Source organism: Onychomys torridus, chromosome 6 (genome assembly GCF_903995425.1).
Source record: "Onychomys torridus chromosome 6, mOncTor1.1, whole genome shotgun sequence".
Classification (NCBI taxonomy): Eukaryota; Metazoa; Chordata; class Mammalia; order Rodentia; family Cricetidae; genus Onychomys; species Onychomys torridus.
The window spans coordinates 81,518,488-81,535,494 of NC_050448.1; the positions used below are offsets into that span (position 1 = coordinate 81,518,488).

Genomic DNA, 17,007 nt, shown 5'->3' on the forward strand with positions numbered 1-17,007 from the left:
GTTTTTGAATTTGGATGGTCTGCATCCACATCCAAAATGGAGAAACCTGATATCCAGTTGGCAGGATGACATGGCAACTTGTGGACTCACACCATCTTGAGTGTGGGCCTAACCATACCACTTACCAGCTAACTTACTCTGACCAGTGTCTGGTCCTCTCTGAGCTCCAGTGTCTTTCTCTGTGAAATAGTCAATCACACCTTTCCCTAAGCCTTGTTATAGGCATTAAATCAAATACCCACAATGCACCCCTGCCCTGCCTGCCCTGGGCTAGAAGGGCTGTGGCAGCACACAGTAGGTACAGGAACACCAAGAAGAGGTGCTGGCCAGACCAGGAAGGTGACACCAAGAGAAAGAATCATGGAGTCTTTCTGGGCTCCTAAATAGTGGTGGGAGGGCCTGAGAACGGGTGCACAGAGAGTTAGAAGCCCTTCTTTTCTGTTTTTGAGTTTTAGTACTGTATTGTTGTATGCTTTATGTACAATAAATTGCATTGCTTAAAATGTCAAACTTGAGATGTTTTGACCTAGGCATATACCTGCAAACCTGTCAACACACTCAAGATAACAAACCATAATATCTTGGTTTATTATCATAACCATCACCCCCCAAAGAAACCCCTTGGCAGTCCATCTCCGACTCCCGTCCCCATACTCTGTCCCTGCAGCTACCTACCTGTTTGCTGTCTTTGCAGACCACAGTGTTTTGTATCTTCTAGAACGCTATATAAATGGAGGAGCTGCACAATGATTCTTATACTTAGTGTGGTTATTCAATATTTATCCACACAGCCCCTTCTTTTAATGACGATAGTTACTTGCCTCTCCCTGCAGTGGTCACCATGGCCTTTCCCTAAAGGCAGGGCCTGGCTCCCAAGCAGGAAACTAAACGGAAGGGAAAGGAGAATTCACTGGGGACAAGTAGCAGAGGGGAATGTCAGTGTCTCACCAAGGAAAAGGAACAAGGGACTCACTGGTTGTTCCTTTGGAACCAGAACTAAGAACTGGAGACCTGGAAAGGGAACTTGACCATCAAAGCCCTTCTGCCTTAATTTACCAGTGAAACTGGTTAGCTGTCCTCTCCTCCCATCCAGTTTAGTCCTGACCACACTGCTTTGCTCCTGTTGGACAGATTAGGAGTCTGAAGTGCAAAGATTTTTGATAATTGCTCAAGTTCTCATGGCTAACAAGTGCCTACATGGGGAAGCAGACCCATGCTCTTTCCTACTATTTCATCCCCAGTCCTGATACTGCCAAATGTACCCAGAGAAATGCCTTTCAGGGCAAGGGCTCTTGGTGTAGCCTTCTCTTGTCTTTTCCTTCATTAGTTGTTTTTTTTCCGTTGCCATTCACACTTAGGTCAGATTTTAAAGGGAAGGGAGAAAGTGACATGCCACGTGAGGAGACAACAGCAGGGGCCAGAAGAAATTCCCAACGGGAAATGAAATTCAGACATCCTTGTCTCTCTCTCTCTCTGTCTCTCTCTGTCTCTCTCTGTCTCTCTCTGTCTCTCTCTCTCTCTCTCTCTCTCTCTCTCTCTCTCTCACACACACACACACACACACACACACACACACTCACACACACTGGGGAATCAGGATCCCAAGACCCCTGGAGTCACAAAGACCTGATTCAAGACCTAGAGCCACCACTTCTTGACGTCATGCAGGTCACTCCCCCCTCTCTCAGCCGCTATTGCCTTTCCAATGAATGGTCCTGACAGACAGACAAGTCAGAAGACTATGAGGACTGAGTGGTGTGCTGGGTCGCAGGTGCTTAGCATAGCCCCCGAACACAGTGAGCACAAGCCACCAGTTCCGATTACTATTAATTCTCCCACAAGGGTGTTTTGCTGTCCACACCTTTTGTTCTCCAAGTAAGGCAATGAAGCTATAGACACACTCTCCAGTGGACATATAAGCATGACAAATAGGAGAACAGAGACCCTCGGGGAATCATCCAGAAAGCGTACACAGCAGAACAGTGGAGGATGTTTTTGCTGAATAGCTGAGCCCGTGGGAAGCAGGAAGAACAGGAAACACAGACCAGTGGTTTGTACAAAGAGAAACACAAGGCTAGGAGGTCTGAGGAGAGTGGGCAGAACATTACAAATCATTGCTTATTAAATGATTGCTGGATGCTAAACTCTTCGTATGCACTTTAACACTAACAGGTTGCCACTTCTGTAGTAAATTTACTTATCCGGTAACTGGCAGAGATTAAAGTTTGAGTTTGGCAGGCAAAACACTCAGGCCAGACTCTGGATCCTTCATTGACAGCCCATCTTCACGGCCCACCTTCCAGGAATCAGAAGCCAAACTAGTACAGTCCAATAGTCATCAGTTCCCTCTAAGCCTTCTCAGGGTACTCCCTGCAGCTCTAGGTAGAGTTGCAAGCTTAAACTCCTCTCTACAGACTACCCACTGGGGAATGGCTGCATCCCTCAGAACCTTCCCTTTCAGGGAAGCAGGTTCTCGGGGCTTCAGACACTCTCATAGAGAGGGTTGTCTTAGCAGAGAGAGCCCAGGAAGACTCTTTCCCACACTAGGGCCCTCTGAACACCGGAGCTCTGTGGCCCATCTCAGTGTGTCCCTCTGTGGATCGTCTATGCAGACAGGGGTCAGCAGAACGGACCTAGTGAAGGCTTGGAGCTTATGCGTGGCTTGCAAGCCAACCTGGACCCCTAAAGCACTCCCATCCCCAACTAAACCAAGGACTTCCTACATAAATTCTTTGGAGACAGAGGGTATCCTGTTCTATCCACCTCAGGGTACGATGAGCTACACCCCCAAATTCAAATCACAACGTGGACAAGCTAGTGTTGTCAGATCTATAAGAAGGCATCTGTGAGGAGGCGGCTGTTCCCAAGGGCAGCTGTGTGTCCCCCTAACCTTCTCTTTCCAGAGCCCTAGGGAAAGGAAGTCAGAAAGGCAAGAGGCCGGCCCTCCAGTTCAGTTGTTCCTGCGGTTCTCCCAACCCCCACCCGGTGAGGGGCAAAGACAGCGCTGAGTTTCTGCCACACTGCAGCCAGGCCCGCACCTGCTGCATTGCCCTGAGAAGCCAAAGCTGTGCTGGGTAAGATCAAGGTGGGGCTCAGGGCTACAGGAGAGGACGCAGGAAAAGGCCAGAGAGGGGCCTGGGGTCTGCAGATCCTGTCTGGCAGCATCTTAATAATAGCAACACATCTCCCGCGGGGCTGGATCCCGTCTCGGGCCTGGGATAGTTAGTATTGATCGGTTCATCTTGCCTACTTCATTATGTTGGCAAGAACCTCTCAGGAGCTCCTCAACTTCTCTACCCTCTCCACTTCTCCCGGCCCAGGCAGCACCCAGCTGAGCTCTGCACCCAGTTCTGGTGGGTAACCTACGTTCTGCCAAAGAATGGGGTGTTTTCTTTGTGGTGAGGGTCGGGGACACGGGAGTCTCTCTAACCCGGTGGCCAGCTCGGTGGCGGCGGCGAGCGGCACACCTCGCGGGCTCTGGCCCCCGCCGGCCCCTTTAATTCGAGTTCGCTGCGGGGCCAGGTGCGGCGCTGCGTGGCGCGGTGCGGCGCGGTGCGGCTGCGGGCGGCGGCCGGGCGCTCCGTACGCGCCGCCCGCGGGACTGCAGAGTCTGCTCCCGGCTGGCCGCCCGCACCCCGCCGCCGCCACCACCGCCACCGCCCGCTGCCCGGGTTCTGCCGGCCCTGGATGTCACCCAGGAACATGGAGGCTCGGGTACCCATCCGCAAGGGTAAATCAGTGTCCGGCGTTCGGCTGCGCGGGCTGCCATCCCTGCCCGGCTGCAGCGCCCAGAGGGGCTGCAGGGCACACGGGTAGTCTGGGCGGGCAAGCTGATGCCGACCCCTGTTGTCGACCTGGAGGGTTATGGACCCGCGCCGGCCTCGGCGAGGGGGAGGGGGAATGCCCCTTCAGAAGAGTGCATGGAATGGGCTCGGGGACCCTGCGGTCTGTGCGTGACATAGGGCGGAGGGCGCAGATTGGAGGTGGCGGGTGATGGGAAGTGCAGCTGCTTGCATAGCCATGTCTGGTGAATAGTGGGTGGGTAAGACTCGAGTCACTTGGGTCTTCCTGGTTGCATTTGCCTCTCGGCAATAGAGTAAACAGGCTCCTCTGCAGTCGCTGCTTTTTCCACTTGGCCGGGGTGGTGGGCTGCCGCAGAGCCCCCTTGCCTAAGAGGAAGCTAGAACTGGGGCAGCTGCCTGGCGAAGCCTGCTCTGCACCCTCAGAGTTGAGGCTCCGGTGTTTTTAGGTGGAGACGAGCCTCGGTGGTCCCTCAGCTGGACCTCGCAGGCACCAGCTAGGCTGTCCTCGGGCCCACAGCGGGAGCCCACCGCACTGCGCAGGAAGGGGTTAAGATGGCACGCTCCAGCCGGCGGACGGCTGCAGGCTCTGGTCAGCCGCGCGGATTCCGGCGGGAGCGCGCCCGGCGGAATCCCCGGCCGGAGCCCGGGGCGATGGGAGAGGGCCCAGACCCCTCCCGGCCCTGGGGCCAGCGGGATTGGGTCGGCGGGGGGCCAGCCCGGAAGCCAGCTTCCTCTAGGCTCCCCCTCTCCTTGAAGCCAATCCTCCTCACAGCCAAACAGCTTGAGCGTTTGTTCTGTGCTTCCCTGCCGAGATGTGAGGGATTTTCTCTTGGGAAGAAATCAGTGGTCGAGTGCCTGCCCAGCTCAAATGCCACCCAACCCAGAGCAAGGCCTGAGGCCCAGGGATCCCGGAGGGAGAGTAAGTTCAGCGACCCCGGCTATCCAGTATTCTACAGAGGCGATCTGGCTGTGTGCTTCCCCCTCCCCCCCCGGGGGGGGGTCTCTCTAGTTGGGTAGGCGTGTGTTGAAGGAGGGATTACTTCTTCATCGGGACACAGCTAAGGTCAGAGGGGAAAACCCTCCCTTTGGGAGATAGGTGTTCTGACTCCAGGTTAGAGAAAGCTGGGTCGCTCCTGGTGGCAGCAGAGGACTAGGAGGAGAAAGTGCTCTTATAGGAAGAAAGGCTTACCCAAGAGAAGCTAGGAGGGTCCATGGGAGTTCTCAGTCACTACCACCATGAAAAGTAGGCGTGGGGGATTGCCACTTGCAGAGAGGGGATCTGCCAGAGTCCTTCTAAGTCTTGGTTCCTGCTGCCTGAAAGCCCTGGGTTCCACCTTGCTGCTGTGTTTTCCAGGCAACGTCACACCTCCTGAGGACAGCCAGGAGGACTCTGGGTTTTGCTGAGCTGTGCGCCTTACCTCCTTCCTTCCAAAGGCTTCAGACCCAGGCTTCACTCTTCTCAAGTCCTGAATGCCCCTGGCCAAGCATCAAACTATTCCTCCAGCCCTCTCCAGTCCTAGAGCACACCTCCAGGACCTGGAGCCTGCCCTCCTGCTCAGAATGACTCACCATTATTTCCAGCACAAGTGAGAAGATGTGATGGGGAGTTGAGCTGCCTATTTGTGTAGCTAAGATTCCTGTGGCATCTGATCTGCTCTTCAAGGAAAAGAACCTCAGGCTCCTGCCTGGCCAGGTAAATCAATCAATCAATAACAGCTCAACTAGAGTCATTGGGGAGTGGGGTGTCAGGGACAAAGACCCAGGCCCCAAACACCCTACCATGAGTACCTCTTGTGATGCAGATGTTGGCAAAACATTAGCGCAGTGCCTGGCAGAGGGCTCCCTCCTCACCTCCTCCTATGGAGCTATGTCCCAGGATGCTGTGTGGTACACAGGAGCCTCTCTCAGCCATCTGCCTCCAGTGCAGGCCACTCTATAATTGAAAGATTGTTCCCTGAACCCTACTGATCTCTAGACAAGTTACAAGGTAAAAGTAGCTTCAGTGGCAGGGGTAATGGTATGGCTGTGTTTCTGAACTCTTGGCTGAGAGATGGGGGACACCAAGTACAGCTCATATCAGGTTGCCAATGACTGGTGGTCTCATGTCTTTACCTGCCTCTGTCTTTCAGACAAGGGAGGCTGTGTCTCCAGCTCTCAGAGGGAGACAGTCCTGCAGGAGCACAGACTAATGCTTCTGTGTTTCTTGGGGCCCAGTTACCAGTCCCCTGAGCCCCCTGCTGCAAGCAGCTGGAAGGCATAGACTAAAGTACTCTTCTCAGCCCAATTATGACAGTGGCTACTGGAGACCCAGTGGATGAGGCTGCTGCCCTCCCTGGGCACCCACAGGACACCTATGACCCAGAGGCAGACCACGAGTGCTGTGAGAGGGTGGTGATCAACATCTCAGGCCTGAGGTTTGAGACTCAGCTAAAGACCTTAGCCCAGTTTCCAGAGACCCTTTTAGGGGACCCCAAGAAGCGGATGAGGTACTTCGATCCCCTGCGAAATGAGTACTTTTTTGATCGCAACCGGCCTAGCTTTGATGCCATTTTGTACTACTACCAGTCTGGAGGCAGGTTGAGGCGACCTGTGAATGTGCCCTTAGATATATTCTCTGAAGAAATCCGGTTTTATGAGCTAGGAGAAGAAGCAATGGAGATGTTTCGGGAGGATGAAGGCTACATCAAGGAAGAAGAGCGTCCTCTGCCCGAAAATGAGTTTCAGAGACAGGTGTGGCTTCTCTTTGAATACCCTGAGAGCTCAGGGCCTGCCAGGATTATAGCCATTGTATCCGTCATGGTCATTCTGATCTCAATCGTCAGCTTCTGTCTGGAAACCTTGCCCATCTTCCGGGATGAGAATGAGGACATGCACGGTGGTGGGGTGACCTTCCACACCTACTCCAACAGCACCATCGGGTACCAGCAGTCCACCTCCTTCACCGACCCTTTCTTCATTGTAGAGACTCTCTGCATCATCTGGTTCTCCTTTGAGTTTCTGGTGAGATTCTTTGCCTGTCCCAGCAAAGCTGGCTTCTTCACCAACATTATGAACATCATTGACATTGTGGCTATCATCCCTTACTTTATAACCCTGGGGACAGAGTTAGCTGAGAAGCCAGAGGATGCCCAGCAAGGCCAGCAGGCCATGTCATTGGCCATTCTCCGTGTCATCCGGTTGGTAAGAGTCTTTAGGATTTTCAAGTTGTCCAGACACTCCAAAGGTCTGCAGATTCTAGGTCAGACCCTCAAAGCCAGCATGAGGGAATTGGGCCTCTTGATATTCTTCCTCTTCATTGGGGTCATCCTCTTCTCTAGTGCTGTCTATTTTGCAGAAGCTGATGAGAGAGATTCCCAATTCCCCAGCATCCCGGATGCTTTCTGGTGGGCAGTCGTCTCCATGACAACTGTAGGCTATGGAGACATGGTTCCAACTACCATTGGGGGAAAGATAGTGGGTTCCCTGTGTGCGATTGCAGGTGTATTAACCATTGCCTTGCCAGTCCCTGTCATAGTGTCTAATTTCAACTACTTCTACCATCGGGAGACAGAGGGAGAGGAGCAGGCCCAGTACTTGCAAGTGACAAGCTGTCCAAAGATCCCGTCCTCCCCTGACCTAAAGAAAAGTAGAAGTGCCTCTACCATAAGTAAGTCTGATTATATGGAGATACAGGAGGGAGTAAACAACAGTAATGAGGACTTTAGAGAGGAGAACCTAAAAACAGCCAACTGTACACTGGCTAACACAAACTATGTGAATATTACCAAAATGCTAACTGATGTCTGATGAAATCTATTAATGTACTCACAGCTCAACAGGACTAATGCAGATGTTGCATAATAGCCTGCATTGTAGTCAGTGTTCTAAAGTGTGCATCTGGTTCTGCATGGAAAGCAATAGTTGTGCAAGTGACTTTTGACCTTTTGATTTTTGATTTAGAACACAGAATATTTATCATGGCTTTCAAGAAATCTTCATCACTGACTTACAGGTTTCTAAAGATGGGAGTCACCTATGGAGCCAGCATCTCAGATTGTCACAATGCGGCCACCTCATAGTCCACACACAATCCATCATATCAACACCACCCTAACTTCCTAACTAAATGCCAACACACCTGGCAGGTGCATTCTCCCTGCCACACCCTACCACCCCACTTCAGCCCACCTACCCCTTCCCTGAGGAACACCATCAGGGCTTAGTTTGGAAGTTCTGGCGACTACTCCAAAGGTCATTCCCATTTTTGCACTGAAAAGAACACACAGTCCTGTGTGTTGGAATTACTCTCTGTGTCACAGGCTGGGCTTTGTGAATTGCAGTTGCCAACTAGATGTTCCGGAGACTTATGTTTCGTAACGGAAATGCTGCATTCTGCTTTTTCTCTGCAGTGTTGATGGGAGGGAAGCCCGGGGAGGGGGGTGAGGGACAGTTAATATGACCAAATATGAATTGTCAAGTTTTACATTTGTTCCCTTAGGCCTAGGGAGAGAAGCTACCTAATTCAGGGACTTCTTAGCTTCAGATACCATTTTGCAAGCTTCAGGGTCACAGAACATGTTTGATTTCTTCTTCTACTCTGGAGTTTGCAGACATCTGCTTTCCTGATGGTGTGGCCCAGCTCCACTACACTGCAGTGGAGTGTACCAGTCATGCAATAGAGCTGCATGGGTGTTCACTGCATGAATCTCAATATTTAAAACACAGAAGATAACCTATTTTCCTAGTAGCCTATACAGTATTCCTACATAGAGTATTAATAGCCTTGGGATGGTATTGAACTAGGGATTTTTCCCCATCAGAAGGCAAAAGCCCTCCATCAGGGAAAATCAAATAGACTATTTGGAACAGGGAACCAAAACTTCTGGCTGGCCCTCCAGCCCACCCATCTCTCTTCTTTCAATGAGAGCAAAGACCCTGCCACACCAGGAGAATGAACATAAAAAGCAGAGTCTAAACACTCACATGGCTGAAACTTATGAATTAATCTAGTCATGGGCATGACTACAAAGCTTACCAGGGCATTGATCCTGAGGACAGGCAGATCTGTGGATTCAATGTATATAAATATATATCAGCTATCTATCTTTCTCTCTCATGTGTTCCTCTAGTAAGCTATAGAAAAAAATTGCATTTGAACATTGTATAAGCTTATGCAATATTTTGACACAGGGCAATTTATGCATGTGTTTGACTATGTGCACTAGAATATATATATATATACAAATACAAGTGTGTGTATATGTATGTTATACACACACACACATATATATATATTCATTCTCTGGAGTTCAGATTCAGGAGCAAATCCATTGCTTGGTGGGTTGGTTGTCTAAGAAGCCCAATGGGTATGGTAAAACCCGCTGGACCTGGGTTTGCTGTCATTGCCTCAGACACACTCCAGTGTTCATAGATTCCTAGACATTAGAATTGTCTCTCTGCCCTCCATGTGCTGCAGCTTCAGTTTCCCATGACTGAAGCTTGTCTTCCTGAGTGCACAAGGGTCCTAGAGGCCTCACAACTCCAGCTATCCTGGGCCAGGCCCACCCCAGGCCTCCTCTCTACAACTCATCCCATTAATCGTCTCCATTATTATCCTCTCCCCTGTTTGGTTCGCCATCATTTGGCTCTGCATCCATCGTTTTCATGAACCTGTCCCTAGGATGGAGCCTTTGCATTGCAAACAAGGAGTAAAACTCCCTGGGACCAGATTCTGCTGATGTAGACTTAATGGAACCCTCTTATTGGTGAAAATTTCCAAATTCCAGAACCAAGGGATGGATTCCCTGCATGGCCCAAAGCATCATTTTGATTACTAAACTCAGACTCTCCCTAGTACACTGGTAATAAGAGTTGCCCTTAAAAAAAAAAGCCAAAGGATGGGTAAAGAATTACCCCCACCCCAAGAATAGGTAAAGAAGGAATGATCACTGTACAGCCTCAAAGGAGAGAATGTGCTGGTCCTAGAAAGAGTTGTGGGAGATAGCTTTCGCCTCTTCATGCTGGGTTTCTTTGCCTTTTGACACAGTGGCTTAAATTCCCCAAAACACAGTGAATCATGGTCAGGCTGTTTGTGATTGATTCCAACGCAGGTATCACTGTTCATGAGTTGGTATCTACAGTTATCTTAGAGGAGGGGGCACCAGCTAAGGGTGCTAGTCCAGGGTGCTCATTAGCTCCTGGTCACCCATATCCCCAGGTGACCGCAGGGCATCCCACGCTGGGCACAAAGCCTCTGTGCTTCTCTTCTTCTCCTTTGTGGGAGGTGGTGCTGAACTTCATGACATGGGTTGGGAGGGACATACTTTGAAGGGTAGAAGGTTAAAGCAACTCATGCAGGTCTAAGTCAGGAGAAGTTACCTATTCACAAAGTCCTTGGCCTGGGAACCATAAAATGTGCACACACAATGCATCATAGAATAAATGACACATCATTGTCACACACAAACATAAAATATGCAACATACAAGCAAAATACATATGGGCCAAAATAACATAAAAATCATACAAATAAAAGGTAGACAAAACATACATATGCTGCCCAAACATAGACTATGCATACCAACACAGAATATCTGCAAGAGATGTATTTACCCCATGTGCAAATACACAGCATACAACCTATATGCAAAATATACAAATCAAACTGGGGGGACAGTGGATATACATACAAATACATAAATGGTACTTTGTCATTTTTTTTTCTGCACAAAGTTCAGCATACACAGTGCACAGAGTTGTACTAGATGCAGGGGAAAAAAAAACAGTACCCATGCCCAAGAATACACGAAAAATTTAGACATTGAATCACTAATCATTCTTACGCTTCCACATCTAAAATTTGATGGACAAAGGCAAGAGATCAGATTGAATTGCTTTTCCTTGCCCATATCAATAACCCTCAGTATTCTCCAAGGAGCTTCTTTGACATCCAATCTCCTTCCTGAGACAGAACTCCCGAGGTTTCAATCAGAAAGTCAGGCCACCACATCAAGCACTGGAATCTCCTGGGCTTGCTACCCTTCACCTTCTTTCAAACAGCACTCCAGAGTGCAGGGTATGTGAAATGACCTGTGAGAGCTAACAATCTAGTACAGGCCTCCTCACTATACCTTTCCTTCAGAGAAAATCCACACAGGCGACTCGGACTCCCCTCAAAATGTCTGGAATCTCCAGATTGATCCCTATTCTCTTGAAGCAGTGCTGGCTCAGGAAATGCTAGGATTCTGAACCCTAAACCAGGCTGAAATACCCCACCACTCTTTGAGCCAAAAGAACTTATTACCCAACCTTCCAAAGTACCTCTTTGTCTGGAATCAGGTCAGAAAATTGATTTTCTGTATAGACTTAGCTCCTAAAATGAGACAGCTTTTCTTGCTTGTGGCGTTTCACTCACTCTTGGGCACAAGTCCAGTGAAGCCAACTCTTGATCCCCACCTATGAGTGTTCAATCTAGGCATGTTTCCCCACCAGGGCTCCCAGGGAAGCCTGGCCTCCCATTCAATTGTTGTGCCTTGACAAAATTGCAGGACAATTTAGCTGAAGTAAAATGTGATGAAGGACATTAACCTATGGCTGAAGGAGCATTCACAATTTTTAGAGGGCCTGATTTTTATCCTCTATTCTAACGCTAGATTTAAACACTTTGTGAGATTATCCAGCATCATAGAGCCCCAGGAGTTGTTTCTTCCTGCTAGTAGGACCAGGTAGGGCCTGAGTGCATTTTGGCAAAGGCTTTATCCAAAATGGAAGTTAAAAGTTGCATCCAGCCTTGGCTCAAGCTTCATGGGCTCTGGAGCCCACAAAGATACCCTATGGTCCTGGATATTTTACTCCTCCCTTCAAGATTCCATAGAGGAGGCAACAAGAGCAGAGAACGGACATGTAGCCCAAGCAAGATATCAATTTTCCCCCTAGCTTTGTGACATGCCTCTGTGGCCTCGGACTTTTTTTAAAAGTTGGAGCTTCTGGGAGGTTGGAAAAGAAAGAGTCCAGGAAAGGCAGAGAAGTTGTCAGGAAGAGAAAGCAACTGAACTGTTGACTTTCCGAATAAATTTATCAAGAACCAAGTTTTCATTTGTTAATTAAATTTAATTCAGGAACCCAAATTTAATTTAGTTAAGGCTCTGTGCCTTCCTGGAACTTCGTGGTGTATGACAGTCAAGTCTTGGTGAGAAAAGGCCGGCCGCTCTTCCGAAGATCCTCAGCCTGGGAATTCAGTGCCAGCCCCAGTAGTGCAAAGGAGGTGGAAACTGATCTTCCATAGAAAAACTATAGGAAGTACAAACGGCATGTGAAGGCCATAAGGAAAGTTCAGTGCTCTGACTTGCTAAGCTAGGAAGGGGGAGGACACAGCTCTCCTATGAACCCCTCTACCCCTGTCATAACAATCTGCACATGGGGGATGTGATGAATACCTGACCTGAAAGGGGTCTGATGTCTAGGCTACTCCTGGTTACACAAGAGAGGTTCTTTTTGCCTTGATAAGGTTTCCATTGCCCAGGTTCAAACTCATGACCTTAGTTCATTAACATCACTAGCCACTCAAGTCAACCAGCAGGAGCTATATGCTGGGAGCTGTCTTAGTAATTATTGTAATGATCATCTTTACACTCGGACTTGGCCCTTGTTGAGACTAGCCCCACCACCACCAACCCTCGTGGAGCAGAAAGCTGGGACAGGAGGGGTAAGGGAATCCCTTACACGCACCTCAACTTACCTAGTCCACTTGCCTTTCTTTCTGCTCCCCTTCCCCCTAGAACTCAGCTCCATCCCTCATAGTTTGTGTCTCATGTTTTTAAAGAGGAAATGTGCAATAAAAGCAATAGTGACTGTTTTCTTTAGCAATAGCTCTTTCAAAATCTTGCTCTCAGGATTGAAAAATGATAGATAGTAGTACATAGATCATCAGGTAATGCCCTTGACCTCTGGACATTGATTCACAGTTTTTGTAGTTCTTCTTCCCACATGATCACATGACTGATTCCTGTCTGCTGAGGTCTGACCTCCTTCTGGAATGAACATATACACAGAGGTGCAGTGTTCACCCGAGGAAGGCCCATGAGGAGACATTCTTTGTCACACTGTCTCTTTCTTGTGTGTACCTCTCTCTGTATGTGTCTCTGTATCCCTCTTCCAATACCTCACCTTCCTAGTAGTTCTTTAACAGCACCCTAGAAACTTCTAGGCACTGAAACCTTGCATTTGAGTGACCTCATGCCAGCCCATCTTGTGTTTGTCTGTCGGGTGTAATGGAAGCCTATAGGAGAATGCTTACTGATAGATAAGAATAAAGCATCCTGAGCCATTATAGAAAATCCTTTCCATGCACTAAAAGCCATTACTTGATTCTTTTGCAGCCCTCTCCAGGGAGATAAATATGAGGGGATGTAGCCCTGAGGTGTACACCTGGGATCAGTTACTTGGGCAGATTTGGGGACTGCCCTCTGACTCTCCTTCACAACAGACTGAATTGCTCAACCATAGAAACTCTGTCAGAGCTTCAGGCAAAATGAGTCTTGTGGCTTTGGGTAGAAGTGGACAGGCACAAAGGTGTGGGTGATCAGGGGATATCATTAGTGAAATAAACCCCACCTCTCACTACAGGAAGCAGCTGTGCAAATATTTCACATATCACTCAGGGTTTTGGAAGGGACCCCTTTCTTGAAACATCTGTGAGGTGAGCTATTAATATTCAGACTGGAATTAAGGAAGGCTGACAACCCCCAGGAGACCATTCCATCCTTCTCAGTCTACTTTGCTCCACACACCCTTGCATAGTCTAACCTTGAGAAATCTCAGGGAGGAGAGTGTCCTGGATGCTTTGCAATCCTGGTTACTTGAGGAAACATGAGAAAATATGTGGTTCAGCCTTTGTGCTTGGGAAGTAGTATTTCCTAAATAGGTTAGTATAAACTCTTGCCTTAGTTAAGTAGAGCATTTGGAGAACACAGAAGACCTTGCATGGCTCAGAGTCAACCTTCTAAACCTCAGTGTTTGGTGTATGGAAACAGAAGTGTAGCAGACCAAAGAGACAGGCTGAATGACACTGGCTGCAAAGTCTGGGCACATCATAGCTTCTCAGATGATGCCCTTGCTTGCCTCTTCCTACTAAAAGTATAGAGAGACAACTAATTGCTGTCAATAAAGGTTTTAGTTAATTGGTCCTGAGTTATTAGAGGTTTTCCATCTATACATATACCTGTGTGTATATATGTATAGTATATGTATATATGTATGCCATTATTTCAAAAAATTACACAAATAGATGTTGACCAATCTCAGTTTCACTAGCGTGGGATAAATTTGGCATTCTAAGGAATAAGCTGCGTTTACTTGAATTTTAACGTGACCTTTTTTGCATTCTTTCCACCTCTCCAGCTCTGTGCTTTTTCTGCTTAAGATCCTATCTAGAAGGCATTTACTCAAACAAAAGAACAGGCTTAGGGTCGCCTCTTCCCTTCCCTGCCAGGTGGCTGCCTGGTTCAAGGATCAAAGGGAAGTGTGAGCCCAGGGCCAGGTGCTTTCTTATCCTTTATTCTGTCTGCCTTGGTTGGCTGTAACCTCATCTCTCAAGACCTGAAAAGTTATGCTCAACTTTGTAGCTGTAAGGGAATGGAACGCTCAGAGACTTGGGCTGGTCTGTTTAGTTTTCTCTTGGTCAGTGTTAGTCCTACGTTTGACTTTCTTGAGTTCTGAAACATCCTTAGTGAAGAATGAAAAAATGGGCTTTGTGGCCATTCGTGAAACTAAACCAGCATGCAGTTGAGTCCACTTAGTGGGAGCAGAGGGCCAGGCCTAGAGCAACTAAAACTCACTTGTCTTCTTAGGGATGAGCTGTATACACCATTCAAGAAAATTCTGGGTAGGAGCCTAAACATGCCCTTCTCGCTATCTTGCCTGGCAGTGTTAAATTCAGAGGGAAACACTTTCTCAGCCTCATCTCCTGCATTAGACTGTGTGCGCTCTACTTGGAAGTAGGTGGGAGGGATTCCTCACTAGTATCTGAAGCAGTTGAGGTGATACAAGGGTGGCTGTCATCTCCCCACATTCCCAGAAGCTCGGCAATATGGTCAAGTGAGCCATCATCCCATAGTAGAAGCCTTTACCCTTGACTTAGCATGACCAGCTGGTAAATGCTGCAGTTGGCCTATGTATATGGTCGCCTCTCATCCTGCATGAGCCTCAGCATGGAAACTAATCTAACTGCCTGTGCTCTTCTATACTCCTAAAATAGTCAGGTATGTTCCAGATGAGTGTGCACCTGAGAAGTCCCTGCATCATTCTACTGACGGATGCATAGGGCAGGTGTGATTACATAATAATGTGGACAGCTGCTGCAGCAGCTACCTAATTAAGGGGAATAGAGAAGTAGTTGGGTGATAGGACCTTAGGTAGCTACCCAGAGGACTGCATGCCATGTCTCTGGGTCCTTGTGAGAGGCCTCTAAGCCCTGCTTCTCCTTGAAAATGACTCCCTAGACACTGCTGCCTTGTTTGTCTGACTGCATAAACCCTCAGGGCTGCAGAGAAAGCAAAGGAGGAGCTTAGGGAAGAGACTGTTTAGGGGTATGCTTTGCTAGCAGACAGTTTCTGTATTAGCTGCTAATGTGACTGACTTCTGAACTCTTGAAGTGTAGGGCAAAGACTTTGACCTGCCAGGTGAGGCTAGAAAGGAGCACACGAGCTCCAGGCTAAGAACTGGAATAGAGAAGCAAGAAGAGAGGCCCAGGTGGCTTTGGCAAGGGTGAGTCTCAGCTCCTGAGAGTTTGAACATGCTCTGTGCTTGCCCCAGTTCTGCCTTCACGTGGGAGCCAGCGACCCAGTTTCCTTTTGTTGTCGTGCTTGGATGGTTCCTTCATTTGAAGGGCTCCAGGAAGCTGGAAAGTCCCATGATTGAGCTCCAGCCTGCTGAGCAAACAGTGCCCCAGCCAAATTGGCCTCTTCCTGGGTTTCTGCATCCATGCACCCCTCTCTCCCACTGAGGGTAATCTTGGAACAACCAGGATTAATGGTGCCAGCAAGCAAGGAGGACTCTCTTGTTTCCATTACAGACAGAGCTGTAAAGCTCATGAGTGGGGGCTGTTGTATGCTTATGTGCTTATTATATAGGCTGTCTTTGGAGAACATATCTATATATAATATATTATATATATTATATATGTGAGTGTATAAATATATGCGTGTCTATTTATACACACAGTATGGAAATGGCCACTCACTTAGGCTCATGCAGCACAGACTAATTAGGGTTTCCACTGGCTTCTTTGCTGCTCATGCATGATTCTGCAGCTGCCCTCCCATGTCCTGTCTCTAAAAAATCACTGAAAACTCAAAGAGGAGAGGAAGATAAATAAGCCTCTTTGGGATCAATAGGAAAAGGAACTCCAAGGCTGATGGCAAAGCTTCCTAAGGATGATGCTGAAAGGGAACTTAGGTCTCCATGGTGATAACAGACAGAGAACCAATGAAAGCTGAAGGCGGAGCAGGACTAGTGTGGAGGACTCATGGGAGTCGGAAGTCATTTAACTATTTGTTTGCTTCATGAAAATTTAGACACCAGCTGTAACTGCATTGCACAGGATGTATAGATGTACCATTCTTGCTGACATATTCTGGAAGCTTTCAGCCCCACCAACACTGCCCCACCCAGGACTTCTGCAGCTGAGAGTTCCTGTGTCAGTAGGGTCTGATGTATGTACATAGATTATACATATATGTGTACATATGTGCCTCAATGAACATTGCCTGTCCACCTTATCATAGGTGTACATAGACTTCATAGAGCTCCACAGTCTTTTGTAAATATTGACACAAGTAAATAAGTATATAAATATATATTACTGAGGATTTATTTTAACATCATTCTGTGTGAAATGACAAAAATAAAATTTTTGACAGACACCAATGCTTTCTGCCCTCTTTCTTGTTTGGATTACTGTCTTTACAAAATAAAAATGTGGCTGCCTTACTCTCCATTTTCTGAAGCTATGAGAAAACTATAAGCTCATCAGACCAGGGCTTCCCATTTGCGATGCATCAGGGACCATCTTGGCTGTATGCCCATTTGCCATTGCCTAAGAGTCCAATGTAGACACAGTGGGACATGTGGAAAGCAGAAATGAATTTCTGCTTTCTTCTGGGATCTCCTCCATTACATCGGTGTCTTCCTCATAGCTGGAGAATGTGTGGGAAAGGGGACTCTAGTA

The 17,007-nt window shown here is 48.1% G+C and overlaps 1 protein-coding gene across 4 annotated transcripts; it reads left to right on the top strand.

Moving 5' to 3' along the window:
- Nucleotides 1-2,983: 2,983 nt before the first annotated feature.
- Nucleotides 2,984-16,706, top strand: Kcna2 (potassium voltage-gated channel subfamily A member 2). 4 transcript variants are annotated; one of them, XM_036189312.1, is made up of 3 exons: nucleotides 2,984-3,074; nucleotides 5,158-5,496; nucleotides 5,933-16,706. In XM_036189312.1, the coding sequence occupies exon 3, from the start codon at nucleotides 6,090-6,092 to the stop codon at nucleotides 7,587-7,589; it is 1,500 nt and encodes a 499-aa protein (XP_036045205.1). In that variant the 5' UTR covers nucleotides 2,984-3,074; nucleotides 5,158-5,496; nucleotides 5,933-6,089; the 3' UTR covers nucleotides 7,590-16,706. The 4 variants fall into 4 exon arrangements, with proteins under 4 accessions (XP_036045205.1, XP_036045204.1, XP_036045202.1 ...); XM_036189311.1 differs by lacking the exon at nucleotides 2,984-3,074 and adding an exon at nucleotides 3,231-3,353; XM_036189309.1 differs by lacking the exon at nucleotides 2,984-3,074 and adding an exon at nucleotides 3,537-3,730.
- The last annotated feature ends 301 nt before the right edge of the window (nucleotides 16,707-17,007 follow it).